The sequence below is a fragment of the Anguilla rostrata genome, chromosome 11, assembly GCF_018555375.3.
Source record: "Anguilla rostrata isolate EN2019 chromosome 11, ASM1855537v3, whole genome shotgun sequence".
Taxonomy (NCBI): domain Eukaryota; kingdom Metazoa; phylum Chordata; class Actinopteri; order Anguilliformes; family Anguillidae; genus Anguilla; species Anguilla rostrata.
Window position 1 is genome coordinate 39,823,529 of NC_057943.1, and position 23,253 is coordinate 39,846,781.

The 23,253-nt window shown below is 42.9% G+C and overlaps 2 protein-coding genes across 5 annotated transcripts in view; both read right to left on the minus strand.

Moving 5' to 3' along the window:
* The window catches only part of LOC135234926 (polymeric immunoglobulin receptor-like), a 109,536-nt gene that overhangs the window by 76,541 nt on the left and 9,742 nt on the right, over positions 1-23,253 (minus strand). Inside the window, exons 1-6 of one of the 4 annotated variants that reach the window (XM_064300045.1) lie at positions 4,861-4,938; positions 3,996-4,325; positions 3,218-3,526; positions 2,451-2,783; positions 2,133-2,205; positions 861-1,765 (exon numbers count right to left, since the gene is read on the minus strand). In XM_064300045.1, coding sequence (XP_064156115.1) covers positions 1,465-1,765; positions 2,133-2,205; positions 2,451-2,783; positions 3,218-3,526; positions 3,996-4,325; positions 4,861-4,894 — 1,380 coding nt within the window. In that variant the 5' untranslated portion in view covers positions 4,895-4,938 and the 3' untranslated portion in view covers positions 861-1,464. Of the gene's footprint in view, positions 1-860; positions 1,766-2,132; positions 2,266-2,450; positions 2,784-3,217; positions 3,527-3,995; positions 4,326-4,860; positions 4,939-5,597; positions 5,617-23,253 lie in introns of those variants that run through there. The other 3 variants (XM_064300043.1, XM_064300042.1, XM_064300044.1) reach the window with 3 other exon arrangements.
* The window catches only part of LOC135234927 (matrix metalloproteinase-9-like), a 91,929-nt gene that overhangs the window by 12,654 nt on the left and 56,022 nt on the right, over positions 1-23,253 (minus strand). The window lies entirely within an intron of this gene.

Below are 23,253 nucleotides of genomic sequence, written 5' to 3' on the forward strand. Positions count from 1 at the left end.
GTTAAGACAACTGAAGGGAGGAGGAACAGAGTTAAATATGTGGTAAGTCTGTGGTATATACACTATATCCACTCTCATTCTGTACCATTATAAGGGCCTGTGAAGATTTTCAGAGCTTGGTTTTTTACAGAAACAGGCCGACATGACAGTTGCAGTTTTTATTCTGAGGAAGAGAAATTAATCAAGATATAGTTAACCACTTCCTCTTTGAAATTCTGTTGTTCACTAAGTTTGGCTCTGGACAGTATCTGTAAATGCGTAGCCAATATAAAAGAAGAAATTCTAAATGCGTAGTAATTTTAAAACATTTAGATATACCTCCCCGAAAAGGACATCATCAGATGTCCAGTAAACGTTTTTGTGTCCCTCCAGACAATCAAGTTACCACACAAGCTACAGTTGAGGCCAAAAGTTTGCATCTGGGCTAAAGATATTCAGACTCAGTTTTTCACAACTCGACACATTTCATGTTACCATACATTTCTTATGGCAAATCAATTAGGGCATCTACTTTGTTCACATCAGAGGTCATTTTAAAACAATTGATTAGATACTGATTTATTTCAGCTTTAATTCCTTATATCAGAATTACAGTGTGTCAAAAGTTTACATACACCAAGTTGACTGTCTCTTTAAACAGTCTGGAAGATTCCAGAAATTGATGTAATGACTTTATAGAAGCTTCTGATTGGTCAATTGTCATAATTGAGTTAATTGGGAGTTAATTGGTACCTGCGGCTGTATTTAAGTCCCTTCCTTCAGAGCCACTGCCTTTTTGCCCTTGACACCATGAAAAAATCCAAGCAACTCAGCCAAGGCCTCAGAAAAAAAAAGAAAAAAAAAGTGGACCTCCACAAGTCCAGGTACCACGAGCTTCTGTACAAACAATTGTATACAAATATAAAAATCTTGGGACCACACAGACACTGCATCATTCAGGAAGGAGGCAGAAATGAACTCCCAGGGCTGAACAAACTTTGGTTGAACTGAACCCCAAGACAACAACAAAGGAACTGGTGGAGGAGTTGGAGGCATCAGGTACAAATGTATCGACATCCACCATTAAGAGACTCTCACATCACCATGTTGTGAAAGGAAGAAGCCCCTACTCCAAGACCAGAATAAAAAAAGCCAGAATGAAGTTTGCAGCTGATAACCAGGATGAAGACCTAGCATTTTGGAGAAGTGTTCTCTGGTCAGATGAAACAAAAATTGAACTGTTTGGCCATAATGGTCAGCGCTATGTATGGCGGAAAAAGGGTGAGGCTTTTAATCCAAGAACACCATCCCAACTCTGAAGCATGGGGGTGGCAGCATCATGTTGCGGGGGTGTTTGGCTGGAAAAAGGACTGGTGCACTTCAGAAAATAGATAGCTTCATGAGGAATGAGGATAATCTGGAAATACTGAAGCAACACCTCAAGACATCTGCTAGAAAGTTAGAACTCGGTTGCAACTGGGTCTTCTAACTGAATGATCCTAAGCATGCCTCCAAATTTGTAACAAAATGGCTTGAAGACAACAAAGTGAAAGTATTGGAGTGGCCGTCACACACCACACACATGCTTCTAAGAGAAGTCAAAAACAGCACTGCCGCCAAAAAGAGGAAGAAGTCACAGGTGCTTTCCATGTTGAAAATAGACAGCTGCTTTCCGCTAAGGATTAACTCACGTTTGATCTTCCATGCGACGCCAGCAGCCACACAGCAGAGCAGCAGAAGAGCTCCGGCGGAAATGGCGAGAGTGGGCAGCAGGGATGAAGAATCCCTATCAGGGAGGAAATACCAGGCAACCAATAAGAGTGAGGCACTTTTCCTCAGGAGAGACAGACTCTCTGACAGACACGCTCTGTCATGTCAGCATGTTCATGTGCAGCAGTCATAAATGGAGAGAGCTTTGTTTGGGGTCATCCTTCTGTACTGCTGGTTACGTTGATGTTTAAATTTATCACAGATTTGAAGAAAACATTTGTTAAATTATTTTGAGAATTCGTTGCTGACGTTGATGTATCATCTGATGTGACACCCTGGTCATGACAGTATCATTTTCCTGTTGTAACCTTTTAAAATGATCTGCATTGTTTAACGCTCAACTTATTTTTACATTTTTTGTTTTGTGATTATTGTTTACTTACGGAGGATTCTTTGCTATTGCTGTGCCTTCTTGTTTTTTTGTTGACCTCCAATTCCCCTTTTCTGGTTTTCCTACTGTGGATGCAGGAGTTGATTCTACTGGAGTCTTGGATGTGGTTGACATTTCAGAATGGTCTATATATATTTTTTAAACAAAATGATATGCATGAAAAAGTTTCAATGATTTGCAAAAAAGTGAACTTTAAGATTTGTGGTTCTTAAAGTATCATAATCAGTAATACATGAAATTACATATATTTCAACAGATTTCACTTAAAGCATCCTTCCAGATACCCATGATGCAGTGTGAGCACCCTTACCTGCTTCAACATTCAGGTGCACCGGAACCCGTTTGTCACTGAGGGAGGAATGTCCCTTCACTCCACAATAGTACGCGCCAGTGTCCTGTGCTGTGAGGCTTCTGATGGTGATCAGGAACTGTCTGTTGGAACGGTCATCTCTGATCTGGGTTCTGTCTTTTCTCTCTTTATTTTCAGTGTTCACCACAGGGCTGCATCCCTTCACACCATTTGCTTTACACCAGTATTTAACACTATCGGTGTAATCTGCAGAATACTGACAGCTGATTGTTTTACTGCTGGATGCTTGCCCAATTACATTCACTGGGCCCCAGAGATCTGGTATGGTCGCACCTAGAGGAATTTAAAAAATGTGTGAAAAGAAAAACACTTGATTACCATAGTGTGAATAAATTAGCTCCGTTTCCTATAGTCTGAAATGCTTCTTTAAAACAGCTGTCTTTTCCCTCATGTTGTGAACCAGTCCCACACAGTAAAATGTCCAGTGTTAATTATACTCTAATAGAGCACATAATGAGTCCAATAGGGACCGTATGCACTCTGGCAGAGTTGATTTAACACAGTTTACTGTGCTGTGCCCATGACCTGAAACATTTTCTTCAGTATTGGAGTTGCTATCTGATTCATATCCATATACATAGTTTCTCACTTATCTCTATTTGCTAATGATATTTTGCTTTGGACTGGATGACAATATGAGCAAAAGGCTCACATTTATTACACTGATAAATGCTACAGGAATGAACACTGTTTTGATTGCTCCATACCTTCATTCACTTGAACATACACCGGGACACTTTCATCAAAGCCACTTTTTGATATCCCGCACATATAAGACCCCTGATCATCCTTGGTGAGGTCCGTCGTTGTGATGTAAAACGCTCCCTCTGCTTTATCATCTCTGATAGAGATCCGGCTCTGAGTATCTGAGTCCCCGGTCTTCACCAGGGTGGAACATGAAATTCGAAAGTTTCCTTTGCACCAGTATTTGACATGGTCAGTGTATGATTTCTGATATTTACACCGGACTGTTACTTTTCCTTTGGTTTGGCCTATCACACTCCCTGGAGGCTGGTCTGAGAATGAAATATGAAAAATACATACAGAATTAAACATATAAGGGTCTCATTACAGCATTCCACCATAGTATATTGAGCATTGTGCTTTAGCCAAAAAAGAAAACAAAAATTATTTTCCTTCTGAAATAGAACCTCACCAGATTTTAATATTGCTTCACTAAAATGGTGCATGTTTTTTATTTTTACACCACATATTCATATAAAATGTAACAAAATAGAACTACTGTTGTTCCAAATCGATTATGCATCAGGGGCCTTTTTTTTGTATAAAAAAATTATATTAAATTAATTAATATATTATTCATATGCAACATATACATTGTGCACCATGCACTTACAGTATACTGTAGCTTCATATTAAGGTTTTCTGTAATTACCAAAAACTTTGTTACGAGCCTTAATATTCTCAACTCAAAAGCCATTTCCTGTCATAATTAGCACTATGACAGGGATTAATGAAAAATACCTTTTGTGACACCGATGTACACTGGACTCCTTTCATTACTGAAAATTCCCGGTGTTGATATTGCACACTGATACCATCCATCGTCCTCCTCTCTCATATCCTTCATAGTTACAGAGAACACTCTCTCTGTTTTATTATCTCTAATCGACATTCTTTTGTCATTGGTGGTGCCATCAGTCTTCACTAAAACTCTACAAGGCAGTGGTATTTTTCCTTTGCACCAGTATTTCTCATTCTTATCATAATCTATATATCTACAGGGGACAGTCACGCTGTCACCCACCAAGACCCTCACCTCCCCTGGACCCCAGACAACAGCAGAGCAGGCACCTAAAAAAAGCACAGAAGAAATGTTTTATGATAATGCTTAAGTGTAGTGTAGCCATTTGATCACTATAGTAAGGCTCCTCAGTACAATGGCACAGAAAAACATTTCAGATTAATGCTTCACCATAGACACTATGCACATATGTTCTAACAACATTAATTTACATGTTATGAATGTGTTCTCCATGAATTATGCCCAACCCAGTAATTGCATATTTCAGCTTATATCCAGCACATTGCTTAACACAGCTATTACAGACCATTTACTGTTTATATAAACTCATGAATAAGAGCTTACCATGTACATAGTTATACCATAGACAATCGTAAAGAAAAACCATATTATGTTAACCACGTTTTCTTTAAGTTTCCACATTTCTGCTCAGCATTCATTGCGTGGATAAAACTCAGTGGTTGATTAAAACCCTGGTACAGCGGAAACGAACATTATTCAGTCCACACTCCTGTCCTATAATAATGGATCGCATCAGCCAATCAGAATGAGAGTAAAATTTGAGTAGAAGATGTCTGTGTTTACCTGAGAGGAAGGAGAGGACCAAAGCCAGCCTCATTGCTGCTGGATCTGAAGGCGACGCTTCTGTTTTGGAGTGTGTATCTGAGAGGAACACAAACGGTCTGTGTCCTTCCTGTTCTTAGCTGGGTCTGTGCTGTAATTAACCGAGTGAAGGGAAGGAAATGCAACTATGGCAAGGGTGTGAGTGCAGGTTTAAGCTCGAGCTTGCACAAGAGTCCTGGGAGTCTGGTGCTTTTATTCACCATGTTAACTCTTTTAACTACAGCCTTGACCTGCTCATATGCAACATTTAGCCACTGTGTATGTATAATACAGCATACACCATTGTTTTTGCTGTATATAATTTCCAAAATATTGATGGACAGACCCTAATTATAATTGTTCAGTTTTCTCAAACAGCCAAAGATATTATCACACTGTCAGTTCTGTGCATGATTCATTTGAGCTGGAGTTTATCATGTGGCTACTTTTGTGGATGTATGCACGTGTGTGTGTGTGTGCGTGTGTATGCGTGTCTGTGAGTTTGTGTGTGCATTTGTGTGTGCGACTCACAGTTGTGCAGAAGTGATAATATGTAAGGCCTCTCTCTCTCTATCTCTATGGCAGAGCTCACAGGAGAGTTAGAGAACACCGGTAGCAGGTGAAAATGGGGAACCAGACAATGTTGGTGTGCAGATGGGTTGGGGGGGGGGGGGGGGTGCTGTATTATGTGCCAATACCAAAGAGGACAGGAGACTTACACTGGAGGTAGTGGACGCTACATGGAGGGCTGGCTATTAATACAGCTCTCTGTAGCCTGGACAGAGAATAAAAGATGAAAACACACATTTAACCAAAGATGTTCAAGGGTATGCTTACAGATTTCTATCACAGTATGTACAACTTAATGTTGTTACAGAGATAGGGAAAGAAATGCAAATTATCCCAAAAAAATAATGAATTTAATGAGGGCAGAGGATTTCAAAGTGTGAGGCTTGCCTCCTCAGGGGGGCGCCAGAGAGCTGCAAGGGAGGCACAGAGAGGGGAGGGTGAATAGACACAAACACACAGCAGACTCACTCACATGATTTAACTAATGAACAGGCAATACAGAAAAGGTGCTAAAACAGAAGAAATAAACTGACACATTACTGTGAAAATGAAATCACAAGTTGTTTTGAGAGGCTCTCAATTTTGAACTGTCTGTCCCTTTTGGACTAGCCTACTGTTAGGAAAATATAGAGGTCAGAGGGAGTAAAAATGTAATTTCGTTTTTTGTTTAGCTGAGAAACTATGTTTAAAAAGCCCATGGCACAATTAAAATTGATTAGGTATTCAGCTAGTAGGCTAACCCATTGTAATGTTATAACTTGGCTTGTTCTGATGTTATTACGTCAGTCTGCAGTCTCCAAGGAACCATCTGCAGGCTAGCTAGCTAAGCAACATGGAGAGGTTTTTTAGAGCAGAGGCACCACAGCTTCAAAGCACCGGCACCAAACCAAGTATGATGGCCAGTTAACCTATTTGGGATTTATTTGGACAGGACCGAGTGCCCCTCAGTGTGATTTGCAAAGATGTGCTGGCAAATTACAGCATGTGACCGGCAAAACTTCACCGACATTTAAAAACTAGGCATAGCTAGCTAGCAGCTAAACCCCTGGAATTCATTATATGGAAACGAGAGGCATTTTGAAGACAGCAAATGTTTAGCAATGTAAAGAGCGTGAGGTGGGGATGTCTGCGTGTAAATGTGTGTGTGTGTGTTCATCTGTTTATGTGTGTGTGTGTGTGTGTGCTTGTGTGTGTGTGTGTGTGTGTGTGTGAGAGCATCTGTGTGTGTGTTTTGTCTATGCGTGTGCTTGTGTGTGTGTGTGTTGACACAAAACGTTACCCCAGTGGTTTGAGGAGAAGAACACTGTTATTACCCATATGGCCTTTTCAGTCACATGATCTGAACCCTGTTTAATATTTACAGTACATATTTTGCAATGGCACCTGATATAGCGCTCTCCAGTTCCACCAACTAACTGTGAGTTTCTTGACTTTCCTTTGGAAAAGTGATGTCATTCTGCAGAATTCCAGACTCTGATAGACTCTATGCCACAGTGCATACAGACTGTACTGACCACATGCAATGACACAGCACCAGCACACTATTAAATGACTTTATATAGCTGTTGTAGTGGTTCTATAGTTTGTTTATTATCATTAATCATTAATAATAATTATGCATTTCCTGTTTTTCATTTTTATTCATAATTAAAGGTAGTGTTACGTCCCCAGCCTCTGCTTGCCTGGGTAGTGCAGGTGGAGGTAATACCCAATTGCTTAATTGCCTCCACCTGCCTGCGGCCCAATATAAGCCCTGCAGTATGAGGCTGGGGAGATCTTTGGGGTTTCGTTTGTGTGTGGTAGGTTTTTGTGAAGACTTTTGTGACCTTTGTGGGTTTTTGTTTGTGTTTTAGATTAATAAATGTCTGAGTTTGTGTTTTTAGATCAGTTTCCGTCTGTTTTTGGTGCATTTGGACTTTGTTGCGGCCCTTCGAGCCGGCCGTAAAAGTAGTTATAATCACAGCAGACACAGTAGGCATTTAAATGGCTTGTTTATTGAACTTGCAGTTCTACAAAGTGACAACATTTCCCATGAGCTATAAAATAACTTAATATTGGACTGAGATTCTAATATGCCTTCCAGTGCATTGAGGCAGTTTTCATGAGCATAAGAAAAAATAAAATAACAATTTAAACAATTTAAATAATCAAGGCTTTCAAAGCAGACAAATGATTTAGTTTGCTCCAGGCAAACAGGTTAAAAGCAGTAGAAACAGACAGAATTCGGTCTGCTGAATTAGAAACTTTAATTTCAGTACAAACAATAAGAATTATTAAACTATGTAGGTACATATTTGTAAGAATTGATGATTTAACTCACCACTGGAGAAAATGTCAATGATAGTAAGATGAATAATTTGCAACATTATTGCAAAATTGTCATTCACAGATTTGAAACAATTATTTTTGCTATTTGGTCTTTGTGTTTCATCCAAAAACTGTCAGGGAGGGGCGCGGGAATGGACCCAAGCGCAGAGTGCAGGGAAAAACTCAAAACTCCAAAAGTAGGGAGAACAAAGACTTTACTTAAATAAACCGGGAACAAAGGAAACAGAAAGCCTCGCAGGGCGGTTGCAACAAACACAAAGAAACCTCAAAAAACACGGGCAAACAAAATACAAAAAATCCCAAAAAACGTAGAGAGGAGAGAAGAGCAGGCGAGGAACAGGCAACGAGCAGGCAAGGAACAGGCAACGAGCAGGCAAGGAGCATAAGGCAAGCAAGGATCCAGCACCTGAGTCAGGGAGAAAGGAGACTTAAATAGACCTAACGCAGACGAGACACAGGAGGGCACAATGAACAATCAGGCCAGAGAGGGAAGGGAATACGAGACAATAAGCAACTAATAATGGGATAATTGAAAACAATAAAACAATTAAACAAGACAAAGCAGAGGTGCCGCCATCTGGCGGCCCAACCAGGAATAACAAGGGGAAGACACAGAACCCTGACAAAAACACATATTTGGTCACATGTACAAATTTATAAATACTTAATATTGCCATGAATCAGACATGTGGTAGTATCTGTGAAAAAAGTTGATTCACATTATGGTGCATTGTTTGTGACCAACCAGAGAGCCTGATTTTTCAGGCAATATCCACTGTTAAATCAGTGATATATAATATGCAAAACATACATATGTGGTAATGCGTCACTGAACCTTTCAAAGTGACACACAACAAAATCTTGACTTTGAGAACAGATAAAACTATTTTATTTTAAGTGCTATGTTCTGAAACATTGGTAACCAACCCTGTTTCTGGAGATCAATCAGTTTCATTCCAATCCTAATTTGGCACACTACTGATAAGCAGCTGAACAAGACCTCTAGCTGTTGAAAGAGGTGTGCTTTGCTAGAGTTGGAGTGAAAACCTACAGGACGTAGGGTTGGTTACCACTGTTCTGAAATAGCCTTGAGCATGAGGCCAAATATTCCCATTTCATATCATCGAAGACGATGATTCAAACCTCAGGAATTGCAGGTGCAACGTGTCACTCAAACTGTCTCGTCAGGCTTTTCAGCTGATACGACACAGTTAAGTCCCACAGGGGTAACAAAATGCTCAACGCCAGTTAATTATTCTGAAGAGATCTGCAAAGGGGGGAGTCGTCCTCACTAATGGCGGAGGGAGGGGTCAGGACACTTCAGAACGTCATACTTGATGTAGCCAACCCGGTCCACCTGCCTTCGGGAGTTCATCCTCCAATAGAAACGTTCGCGGCAGAAGTAGGTGTGTCCTGCAGAGACACACAGCAGACCATTAAATGGTTAATCGTACACTACTTACCCATACTCTCCCTCTATAATCTATGACCTTTTCTGTGTACACATTATGTGCACCATATCTGCCAGGTGTCAGGGAAGTCACTTGAAACTTAACTGAAGCTAAGCAGGTGTGGGCTTGGTTAGTACTTGGATGGGAGACCACCAGGGAATACCGAGTTGCTGCTGGAAGTGGTGTTGGGTGGGCCAGCAGGGGGCAATCTTCCCTCTGGTACAAATAAGCCCCAATGCCCCAGTGCAGTGACGGGGACATTGTGCTGTAGGAGATGCCGTCTTTCGGATGAGACGTTAAACCGAGGTCCTGACTCTCTGTGGTCATTAAAGATCCCATGACACTTATCGCTAAGAGTACGGGGTTCCCCGGTGTCCTGGCAAAATCCCAGATCTGGCTCTCGCAAACTTGCCACTAAAATCATCCTCAGACTTAATTGACTAAATAAATGTTCTCTCCCTCTCCACCTTCGCTAATGTGTGGTGAGCGTTCTGGTGCAAATTGGCTGCCGTGCATCACCCAGGTGGGTGCTACACATTGGTGGTGGGTGAGGCGAGTTCCCCTTCACTGTAAAGCACTTTGAGCATTTGGAAAAGTGCTATATAAAATGTAATATATATATATATATATATATATATAAATAAATAACTGAGCCATATGCAATAGAAGATATTTGTTTCTGAATATTGGTGAAAACAGATGTTTATGATTATCACCAGTGATCTGCTGGAATTTTACCACAGCGTAGGTGATGGTGAATAGTTTTCTGCTCCTAGCATTCGATTGTGGACTTGAATACTCACCTTTGTACAGGAAGACATCGTGAGCATCGATGGATACATCTCCAAAGACCTGGTCTAGGGCGGGTAGCCCTCGTCGATGGTCTGGGTTTTTACGTCCAGCCTGTAGATGGCAGTGCGTGACAACGATTGAGAACAGGTTGCAGAGATAAGACACATACAGGTCATGCAGTATTACACAAAAGCTCTGTCTGTTCCAGCTCTCGTCATTATTTTGGTTAGTTAATTAAAGATTTTTTATTTTTTTTGGTTGATTGATTTAGTTTGTCTAAAATGGGACTTTCATTCAATCCATCCAACTGTATGCAGCCCCAGACCACCCAGCACACCGGGAGCTGATAACGGTTCCTCTGTGTGTAATCATACACTATCAAAGGATTTTACACAAGCTTTCCCTGTGGAGACCCTGTGTAAAGACGCCATTCTTCTGTTCCAAAGTCACGCGGATTGAGTCTTGCCACTGCTCACTGTGAAACTCAACAATGTGTGCTGCTGTGGAAAGGAATGTAGGCTAACTGATTTTAATGAGGCTAGAAAGGGACCCATACACTTCAATGGATCCCACTCCAACATTAGAGACGCAGCCTTTTCAGTAGAACCCAGTGCCAGAAGCGACTCAGACTGTGCCAGGTACTAGCCATGCAAGAAGCTGCACTAGCTCAGTAACTTAGCAGCACAGTGCCCAGAGAACGCATGACTGTGTCATAACTTAGAGTGCCAGAGACGCTGCACTCAGACTGTGTCAGTAGCAGACCTGGGTCAAATGCATATTTGTTTTGGATTCAAATAATTTTCTGTGCTCTATTGATCATGCCTGGGGTAATTGAGTCTGCCAATATGACCAGAAGGTGGGGTTTGCACTTTTTGAGAGTATTTCATTGGGTATAATGCACCAAACAAGATAAGTATAGAAAAGTATTTGAATCCAAAACAAAAACCTATTTGACCCAGGTCTGGTCAGTAGTAAGCCTTAGCAGTGTACACCCACACCCAGCGGCCTGCAGGGGGCAGCAGAGTCAGCCTAAACCGCACACAAGCACGCACTCTCCCCAGGATAGCGCTCGGTAACACGTTACAATAAGGTCACACGGACTGGCATTAACTAATGCAGTTGTTAAGTACAAACTACTGAAAACGTATTCTGCACTGCTTTGTGTATTTGTACATCAAAATGTATGTGTACATCATGAATTCATGTTAACTGCTACGTTAGTTAATGCCAATTCATGAGACCTTGTAAAGAGTTACCCAATACAATCAACCCATGTCTGTGTGAAGTGTCCTTAGCAGACCTGTGTCCAATATGATTTTTTATAACTCTTTACATGCTGGTAAATTTTGAAAACACTCCTGCAGATCCATGAGAATTCTCAATGAAACGTGCAATTAATTAAAACATTAAGCAATATGAAAAGATTTTGTTTCTGAATGTTGGTGAAAATAGATATTCCTTTATAAACTGTCCACAATCTGCTGGAGTTTTACTGGTGTCTAAAGGGTTATTAATGTATTTAAAATAACGTCATTGAACCAGGACTGGTTGGTATTATGTTTTTGACTATTACATCTTGCTCATGTGATATACAAGAAGAAAATAATCCCCTCAGCTGATGACAACTTCAGTCAGAATTAAATGTTCTGAAACACAGCAGAGGTCAAAGGGCAGGATGCGGCGCTGTTGCCGTGGAGACATTCGTACCTGAGAAGTAGAGTTTCTTAGTGAGCAGATCCTCGAAGGCGGAGTCGATGGTGGAGGGGAGGGCAGGCCACGTCTCGGAGGTGCGGTAAGGACCCTTGATCCTGTTGTTCTGCGACACCTTCCAGTACTGGCTGCACAGGACGAGACGACAGCCCAATGCTAGAGAAGATTACCATCACCAGCGCTGGGAAACACCCATCATCCATCTTCTCTAATAATTCAATCAATCAACCTCTCAATCAAGAGTTTTTCCAAGAGCCATTTAACACCTTAGTTCACACAGTGCTTCAACAGATTTCAGACTATTTTAGATTTGGATCATAGGGAACATTATAGGTGTTGAACAAGAGGCTAAAAACAGTTTTCTTTAGGAAACATTGGCCCAGAAGTTCTAATTATAAAATCTCTGCTGCAGGTTGTCAAGCTTTGACATTTTAAAGCAATTTCAGAGGCTCAGGGTCTATAAACTAGACTGGCTAAGAGGGATATCTGTGTACATGGTGGCAAATGCTCACTAACAGTGACTTATGACAAACTTAAAACAATAATTCCACCTGCAATGGTCTTCTTTAGTTATACCATTCACCTTACGAAGACCTTCCCATGCCAAATTGTGAAATGGCAGGCTCCTATTCGTGGGGTACAGATCACTCAAGTGTGTTGGTACGATGCAGAGCCCTTTCAGTTCTCCTTTCCCGCTGCTAGCTTACCCGTCCTTGAACAAGTGCAGCTCCTGCTGGATCAGAGTGACGGTGTCAAATTTGTTCACACGACAAGCATCCAGAGAGGGGTCCACAGGAGCAGGTGTAGTAGTGGTTGTGGTCCGGGGAGTGGTCTTCTCGGTGGGGGTGGGGTCAGTTGCAGCGCTGGTAGGAGGAACGGGGTCAGGGCCAGGTTTTGGTCCTGTAAGCGAGAATGGGGGTATTTCAGATACAGTTTGGACCATCGCTGCATGTGCCTTAACCCTATAAGGTGTCATGGATTGGCGAGGGAATGGACCCAAATGCAGACTGAACTGAACTGGACTCAAGACTGGAGACAGGACGGGACGGGGTCCGGACTGGAGACAGGACGGGACGGGGTCCGGATGGGGCCCGGGCACAGGAACGGAAGCCGGACGGGGCCCGGGCACAGGAACGGAAGCCGGACGGGGCCCGGGCACAGGAACGGAAGCCGGACGGGGCGGAACAGGATACAAAAGACTGAACTGGACTCAAGCCTGGAGACTACACTGGACTCAGAGGATAGGGACTGGACTCAGGAGACAGGAGACTGGGCTTGGGACTGGGAGCCGACGGAAAACAGGACTCGGACGGGGAACAGGACTCGGACTCAACACAACACCGAACTGAAGACACACTGAACTCTGGACTAGACTCAAAAGGCAACACAGGACTAAACTCAAAACACGGAACAGACGAACACAGAGTGGACGTGAGACAGACACAGAACTGAACACAGACTGAACTCAACACCACACTGGACTGAACAAAGACCTGAACAGAACAGGGGACCGAACAAAATGACAGACTGAGAGACAAGCACGCAGGGAGACACACCGCAAGACTAATCGACACACAAAGGGACAGGCAGACAGGGAAGGTTAGGGGAGAACCCAGAAGCAGGCACAAGGACCGACAGACGGGCAGACAGGACAAAAAACAAGTCGACTGACTTACAGACAGGCAGGCAGACAGACGGGTAAACGGATGAGCCGATTGGCTGATGACCTGGGGAACAGGCAGACAGGCCAACATACTGGCCGACACACGCGGGCAGACAGGCAAGCGGGCAGACAAATAGACAAGGGGGCAGGTGAACAGACAGACACACGGTTGGGAACGTGGATTGGGCGAGGTCTCTGGGCACTGGGTGGGGGCAGTGACGGCTTGGACACACTAGGGGGCGCGAGAACACTAGGCGAAGCAGGAACATTGGGCAAAGCAGGAACACAAGGCAAGACAGGTGGCTTCGCCTGCAGGACAGCAGGCAGGGCAGGCTGCGGCGGCCGCTGTGGGACAACAGGGGGAGCAGGCGGCCTCTCCTGGAAAATAGGCGGAGGAGGCGGCCTCTCCTGGACTTGGGGCGGAGCAGGCGGCCTCTCCAGGGCGCGGGGCAGAGCAGGAGGCCCCTCTGTATGCTCCTGGGTATTAGTCTCCAAGCAGACGGCCGATGCCATGAGGGCCTCAAGGTCCGAGGATTGGTCCAGCCCGAAGGAGATTAGCCCACCCTGAAGGGAGTCCCTCAGGTCATACCGGAAAAAAAACGCACAGGTCCTCCTGGCACCATCCACTTAGTGGGGCGAGAGCACAAAACTCGGTCGCGTATTCCGTCAAAGTACGCGACCCCTGGCGTATGCCCACCAGCCTTTGCCCTGCCTCCAGCTCGGATGAGGGGATCTGTTCCACGGCAGGGCCGAACCCAGAGTCCCCCCCACGAAGACAAAAAAAAATCTCTGCTGGGTCCAGTACTGGCTGGTTCCTTTTGTCACGGATTGGCGAGGGAATGGACCCAAATGCAGAGTTAAAAAAACCCAAGAACTCCAAAAGGGAAATTCAGACTTTAATAACAAAAACTGAAGAACACCGATAACCAAAAAATGGCTCGCAGGGCAAATCCCAAAAACAGAAAACAGAAAATCCAAAAATCACAAAAAAAGCCAAACAGGCAGGGCAGAAACCGGCGGACAAAAACAGGCACGGGGAAACACAGGCAAACTCTCAGGCAACACGGAGGCAGGAACACAGGCAGACACTCGGTGAAAAACACACACGGAAACACAAACAAAAACACAAGGAACCAGCACCCGAGTCAGGGAAGAAGAAGACTTAAATAGACAAGACCCTAACGAGACACAGGAGGGCACAATGCACAATCAGACCACAGAGGGAAGGGATAACTAGACACAACTGAAAAACAATAATAGAATAATTGGAACCAATAAAACAATTAAACAGGGAAAAGGAACAAAACTACCGCCATCTGGCGGCCCAAAAAAGGAAAAAGAGAAACAAAAAGACAGACATAAGGTGTAAGATCACATATATGTGATTAGAATGTTCATAACTGAACATTCTAATGTTGATGTAACAATCATTACTGGTAATTGAAAGCAATGAAGTTCTTGAAAAAAAAAACATTTAAAAAATCTATTCTGCAAAGTTAAAATTGCAGCAATTTTGAAATTGCAAATGAAATATTCATATTTCTTTCTTATGTACTGAGGGAAAATGAATGACATTGCAAAAATACATGCAATCTCCGGCTCCGATGCAAAATGGTTACAAATGTGAATTTAGCTTTATTTCGCTGTTCATAACTGACCATAGAGATACTGGATGCCTTCAATGTCATCTTGGTGCAGGGACAACTTCTCCACGTAGCTGTACATGGGGAACATGAGGGCCTCCTGGACGGTGGAGTGGTCCAGACCCAAAGCGTGTCCAAACTCATGAGCTGCTACCAGGAACAAGCTGTAGCCTGAGGGAAAGTCAGACAAACACACCGTCACGCATGAGTCACGTATCTTTAATACACCTTTAATCTTGAGAGAATCTCGTGAAATCTTGGAAGAGGGATATTACCATGCAATCTGAGCGCAATCAAACAATTGGTGTGAGGGGTGACTTGTAAAAGTTATAAGGAAAGACTTCAGAAAGAAGGGGTACCTGATTTAGACAATGAAATTGATTTAAAAAAGTAAAAACAAAGTGAACTGGAGAGGGTATTTCAGTTTGAGTTCTGTCAGAAACCCGAGGGGGCATAAGTGGAAGTGCGCTAATGCTACATGCTACATGGATTTCAGGAAGCTTCTCACCCAAAGAGTTGACAACGTGTGGAGCAGCTCGCGGTTTGGTAATGGCGGCTAAGAACGTTCAGGTCCAGGCTGGACACGGCAGCGGAACCTCTACCTTCTGTATGTGACGTAGCTGAGATGGACAGAACGGCCAGACGTCGTACGTTCTCAGAGCGTTTTGTGATTTGTGTTTCCCCGTGAGAAGGACAGGGCGGCCCCCGGCGCGCTCACCCTTGTCGGGGCAGAACCCCCACTTCTGGTCGCGGTCGTAGTCGCCCGTCGTCGCGCACCACAGCTTCCCGTCTCCGCGGCCCTCGCTGGTGCAGGAGTCGTACGTGTTTCCCAGGAACTTAAAGGGGAACTGGCAGGGCTCTCCCTCAGAGTTTCCACCAATCACAGCCGTGTCTGTCATAGGGAGCGCATCACATTATTATTATTATTATTATTATTATTATTATTATTATTATTCATCCCTGGATTAAATATGTATTTGAAATACTTTAATTGTGTAGATGCTAGTTAAAATTGAAAAAAGTGTCAAAATATTTTCTTTTTACTGTTGTCTAAAGGCTTACTCACATTTTTAAATAATTATGAAACCCAGATCAGTTGTTTTTATAGCAAAAATATTTGTCTTGGCAGCCTCATCTAGGGATATTTTTAGAACACTTAGTCACAAGAATCACTAAATGCTGACTGTTTTATGCAGATTGCCTCAGGCACTGTTATCTGAAACCGCAACGTAATTGGTTCACACAACGGAATACTGTGGTGACTGACAGCTAATTTTAGTTCCACCCAATGTGAGGTTCATGAAGCCTCACTTTCCCAACACTACCATTAAGAAAAGGCTGACATTGACCTTGCCTTCCAAGCATATGACTGCACCCAAACCAAGCCAAGAAAATGTGCGCCACACCATTACAGAACTACTATTGTGTTCATGTGGTTACATTCACACTAATCCTAACCGCAACCTTAAACCCAACCCTAAACCCGAACCCTAAACCCGAACCCTAAACTCGAACCCTAAACACTAAACCCGAACCCTAAACCCGAACCCTAAACCCGAACCCGAAACCCCACCCCGTCTGCCCCGCAGCGCCCCCTCACCGCGGTTTGGGCAGAAGCCGTATTTCTCGTCCTGGTCGTAGTTCTTGGTGGTGGCACACCAGCGGTAGCCATCGCTGCGGCCCTCCGTGGTGCAGCTGTCGTAGGTCTCGCCCAGGAACACGAAGGGGAACACGCACGCAGCCCCGTCGCTGTTACCGTCAAACGTGTACAGCACTGAGGGAAAGGAGAGCAGGGAAGTGCATGTGCAGACGCAAACCCACCACAGACTCATCTAGAGTGTGTACAAGTACAGATTTCTCAGCTGCACAGGCATAATTCAGAAGGCCCAAGACTAAAACAACAGCAACGGAGAGGGAGAGAATCCTTTAAACTGAGAACATTAAAAACTTAAAATGAGCGTTGAGTGATTGCATTACACGTTATTTAAGAAAATTTGTTCAAGTTCTGTTCTATTAACAGTAAAATTTCACATGTGCTGCAAGAGGATGTATTAATATCCAACACACTTTTTGCATTGCTACTTTTCTGTTACTTTCAGTGCATTTTGTGTCAAAGTTACTACTTTTGTGTTACAAATATACAATTTATGTCTTAGAAATGGAGACTTTTAACTGTATGGAAAGTAACACAAAATGTGTTGCCCTTGACTAGGAGGTGTGTTAAAGAAAAGTACGCATTAGGTGTTGTTTTTAACACATTTGTTTTGAGAGTACTGGATCTCTTAAAGCAAATTCATCAAGGGAGGGTTCTCTTCTGCTTTAAGCTCTGTTTCCCCAAAATTCAGCCGCAGACTCACGTTCGCTGGGGCAGAAGCCGTACTTCTTGTCTCTGCCGTAGTCCGCTGTGGTGGCACACCAGGGCAGGCCGTCAGAGCGCCCCTCGGTGGTGCAGGTGGAGTATGACTTCCCCTCGAACACAAACGGAAACTGACACATCGCACCCTCAGCGTTGCCATAGTGCGTCTTCACCACTGTAAACAGGATTCAACTTTTTCATAAATAAGTTTCAGCAGATTCTGTCAGACACGTTAACTTAAAATGTATAATAACTGTTTTAGTAAACCAGTAGGTTCACATTTGTCCTGTGAAAGATGTTTTTTTCAGAAAAAATAAATGTTCTAAAATGTTTTTAAAATTGCCCCAAAAGTGAAAAACATTTACATTGGAATGGATTCTAATATTGGGTCATCACCAAGAAACATTTGCAAAGTTGCTCAATCATGAGGGCCATGCTTGTGGATCCACCAGAGTCACGTGATGATGATTTGTGATGAGTCCGGCTTTGTATGTTCTCAATATTCTAATTCAGCTATATCCACATATGAGACTGGTAACCAGCTAGTTCACATGGACGCATGTGAACTCACTAACTGGCATGTCATAATTAAATATAAGAGAGCGTAAATAAAGATGCACATTGCTTGTTAAGGACAGTGCGATGAGTGTATCAGGAGCAGTATTCATGATGCTTCCTCACCCAGTCCTTTCCCAAGGGTCCAGAACTCATCGTCGTCAAAGTGGGCGTCGCCCTGATCCCCCCCCTGGGGAGAGGCGTGGCCAGCAGGCCGTCTTGCCGTCAAATGGGTAGGGATCTCCGTGATCTGGAACAAAACCGAAATCGCACGTCGCTCCCATCCTTTGCCTGCTGTGTTAATTCCCATCATGCACTGCACATACATGAAGTTTTTTGAACCTCCCCGGAGGTTCAAAATTAAAACTGTTTCTGTCTCTTTCTCAGACAGGGGGCTGATCTACGGTCAGTATTCAGCAGGGTTGGAGTTTCAGTTCCATTTCAGTTCTATACAGTCAATTCAGGAAATTAATTGAAATTCAGTTTGTGAACTGTAACTCACGGAATATTGTCTAAGGTGGGCTGCTGATTGGTTGGGCGCATTCAGGACTGTGATGTAGCCTCAGTATAAACTATGCGCACTCAGCTTGTTTGGGCATTGAACTAGAATTTTGCTTAACTCAGCTGACTGCACTGAAATGGTTTTGAAACTCAACCCTGATGTCCAGAATGATTTGGCAAAGTCGTAATTTAACCTCAAACTTAAAAGCTGGCCCTGGAACAGCAGGTATAGGCAGCTGTTAATCAGGTCCATTTGGGCAGCCCCTTAACACCTGGTCTTGGGCTCACCTGCTCTCCCGAAGGACAACCATGATGTCAGCGGTCCCGTCATAGAGGCGGGTGAACGTCAGTGGGGTGACCTCACTCCACACCTTGAACGCTCGCGCAAAAGCATCATCGATCACGGAGGCTTCCATGTCCGGAGAATAGTTCAAGATCCCTGGGGCGCAACCATAGACAACGTTCAGTTAACCTGGAATGGACCATTTCTGAACAAGCACACAGTGTCCAGTTATTCTGGGAGAGATCGAATAAGTAATTCCTAAACTTGTGTCACAGTGCATCTACCTTCTAACAGACTCCCTCAACCCCTCCTGAACTATAGCATGGAACCACTGCAAAATAGGATCTGTAGATGATACAGGATCGATCAAAGGGATTAATGGGAGAATGGAACATCAATTTGCCCAGTAGCACAACATCAGTAGAGTCACTGATGGACCAGGGAACAGATCCTGTATGTGATTGGACAGCCCTTCCTCTGCCGTCCCATACCCCCAGTACCTGTAAGTGATGTCGTTGTGGTCCCATTTGAGGTCACCCGCGAACGTCTGATAGTTGTGGATGCTCGGGGGACTCCACAGCGGGGCTGTTTCATGGCGGTGACTGTGGGCTGGTCCAGTTCTCCGTCTCTTCCAGGCCAAACTGCCGCTGCAGCATCTTCAGAGCCTTGGACATGGACATGGATGGCTCCAGGCCACTGCGGTGCTGAACATTCATGTAGCCAAACCGCCGTAGGTAGTCCTGAGAAGGACACAGTCATTTCCCTGGTCAGACAAATCGCTTTGACACTTTAAAGAGTAGGTATTTTGGAATGTTTTTTTTCCTTTTTCTTCAAATAATAAGTCAGTGTTCTAGAACATTGCCTTCAATCCCAGTAGTGTTTGTTACATCAGTATTAGAATGTTCAGGTACACCATCTAATCACATATTTGTGACCTTACATCAAAAAAATCATACAGTCATTTCTACTGTAATCTAATATAATCTGGTCCTCTCACATGTGATATACATAACTTTAATCGCATACAGCCAAATTCACTGAAATCTAATACACTCTTATCATTATACAGTGAGATAAATATTTCTGTCTGATTGAGTCAAATTGACTGTAATCAAATTTAATCTGGTCTAATTTAATAATAGCCTTTATCTAGGCAAATCATAAATCAGACCAGGGATAAATACTTTATTTGAAATATCTTAACCCTTTAGGCACTCATTACAATTCCTGCACATTATTGGCAATTTTAGATTAAACATTATAGAAGAAACTCAAGGATCAAACAGTTTCTACAAATTTTGTCAATGCCTCAATTGAGAGGTGGTGGCACTCTCTCTCTGATTTCTGCGGGTTAATTGACCTGACGAGGGGCATGTAGTGGTACTATGGTGAGGTATAGCACCTCACAGGTATTTGTCTGAGCTAATTGTCCCTGATGAGGGTCAGGTAGGAGGCCTATATGTAGCCCCTGATTTCTGGGTTCAGCGCAGACTCATTGTTTGTCAGACTCTTAGTGTGTAGGGTGTGAGAATCGGCAGAATTACCTGTTGATCCTATCTGCCTGATTTGAGCACCGTTGTTTCTTCTCGAGTTGGTATCTCTGCGCTGTGGAGGAAATTTTGCCTCGTCTCTTTAGTTTTTTGTTTTTTACCCCAGGCTGCGAATATCCTTTTTCTTTTGTAAGTGACCCCACTCTGTTTTTCTAGTGGGGTTTTTTTTTTGGGCAGCTACGCTGGGCGGTTTTCATTTCTTTTAGTTTTCTGAGCCCGCTGGAAGTTTCAGGAGTGGAGAGCAATTACCGGCTTTTTTATTTTTGGGTTTTTTCCCCCTTCCTTTCTATCGTTTCAGGGGTTTGGTGGTTATCCCCCAGGGTTAACTTTAGTCCCCTGGTCCCACCCGCCCCACCCTCCTCAACCGTGACATGAAACTTCTTTTAAAGATGAATTTTACCAAGGTTTTCCCGGAAAAGAACCCATAAAATTCATGTCCTTTAATGTTTAAAAAACAATATCTTTTTAAACATTGGCTTTTTTTTATAACTGAAAAACCAAATTAACTCCCAAACAGTTTCACACCTGCACAAAAAATCTCAACAGCCTATATAAATGAATGTACATTTTTTTTTTTGCCAGCAGATTAACAGTCAACCAAACAAATTAATCAAAAGTAAGACACTAAACGACACCATAGCAACCAAAATGAAAAACCCCCGAACATTATATAGAGGAACTCACGTCCCCAGCTCGGTGTCGGTCCTGTTCTTAGTATGTCTCCAGGGAAGGTAACAAAGAGGGGATTTCAGGTGGAGACACCACCCCCCCAGGGCGCAGGTCCCCAAAAAAGGAGACCCGAGGACTGTGGATCTCATCCCTGACTTCTTTGCCCCGGCCTTCTTGGGGGTGGGATAATAAAAGTCCTAGGGAGAGCAGAAACCCCGGAAAAGGATTTCACAGCACACTATACAAGCAGAACCCTCCCCCCAGATATCCCCAAGTTATCTGGAACTTAAAAAAATTTTTTTTTTTTGATGTTAAGTTTCTGTTTCTCTCCTTTGCTTCTGTTTTGGTGTGTTTTGTCCTGGTCCTTCTGTGCTCTGTCCCTGCAGCTGTAAGTCTGTTTTATGTGCTCTGAAATGTGTTAGTCAGTTTGACACCCCCCTTGTGTGTCTCCACCCTCCCCCCTACTTGTGTCTTTTTGGGGGGAAATCATATATGCTTACATACACAACCCCCCCCCTTTTTTTTTTTTTTTTTTTAAATCTTTCACAGATGGACAGTCAAGGTATCTGAGGGTAGCTTATTTTTTGATTTTATATTTGAGCCGGTTTTGCGAGGTCGGTACCAGTCGGTAGCATTTAGCATTTTTCTAATTGTTAGCTAACGCAAAGTTACCTAATATGAGAGATGGCTACTTGTGCAACTTTGTCTAAACTAATGTTACCTTTCTTGACATGGTCCAGTAGCTAGCGTTACTGTGCAAATAGCTAGGCTATGAATTTAGAACGTTATATTGTCATCAAATGTAATACGAAATCTACATCAACAAACAATATGACCTCTCATGTTACACAAAACCTTTTAGGGTTCCAAAATCCCCCTTCCTTCTTTATTGAACGTTAGCAGACACTGGAAAAACAGTACATTGCTCACAACAAGTGAGTTGAAACGAGCCTGTTGCGTTAGCTCCTTTACAATCTCTGGCAGACCAACCACTGATGGGTGATGGAAAACGTGCAAAATGCGCCGCTTGTGATTTTTTCCGGGAATGTCGCCACAACACCCAGTTCTTTAATCATAAATTATAATAATAATAATAATAATAATGTAAATTAATATAATAATAGGCTCAATCACCATTGTGTTACCTAATTCACATAGATAGTGACCAAACAGGCATTTATTTTAATGAAAATCTTTGAGATTATTACTTTAACTAATTAAGTAATTCAGAGCAGACGATGACATTAAATGTTTTTAAATTTATCCGTCAGGCCGACCCTTAGTACAATATTTGTGCTTCTGTTCTAATATACATGATAATACTGGAATGATATCAGCCAGAGATGATCAAATTGGATCAAATGATGCAATGATGATCAAAATGGCTCCATTAACACTGCAATGGTAATTTAGTTGTGTTTGACATTCTCAGTTGTTAACCGTTATTTCATGGTGAGTCACCCCTACGATCCCACAGTCGAAGAGGAAGACGACGTGAAACTATACTTTCATATTCTGTCACTAAATATACATTATCTTATTGTGATCTGCAAGCGTTGAAATAAAAATGTTAGACATCTATCATTTGATGTGGAATGATGCAACAGGTGTGAATGAATTATAGGATTCCCAAAAATAGGGGTATATCATTTCTCCTTCTCCACCTCAGCTGAGGTGTGGTGAGCGTTTGGGCCAAAATGGTTGCCGTGAATCACCCAGGTGGCCGCTTCACATTGGAATTCCCCCTTATCACTTTAAAAAGCACTTTGAGTCCTGAGAAAAGTCATATAAAAAATTTTTATTATAAGTATGTCTTTTAATCTTCCAATCGTATAATGAAGTATAGCTCTTTTGCAACACAGTCAAATATTTTGATTGTACAGATGTTTTATCGGGTATTCATCTTGTACTTCCACCAGTCAGTTTTTCTACCTGTGACACTTTGTGTTGCTATGCTAAGAATTTTAAGTATTTATGGAATTATTTGCACACAGGTTTCATCATGCCCTATCCAGCACTATCATCATCATCATCACTATAATCTTGGCCAACACTGATGCTCTGTCCTTGCAAGTGAGTGTTTCTCATAATTTACTAATACAAGCTCTCTCTCTCTTTTCTCTCTCTCTCTCGCTCTCTTCGATTTTCTACACACACAAACACACACACACACACACACACACACACACAAGAAAACAGCAGGATGCTATATACAGGAGCTAAATGAAAACATTCTGTTAGCTGTGCAACAGTAGAGCAATGACATTTCCTGACATCACCCCTTCAACTCATACTTCCTGTTGG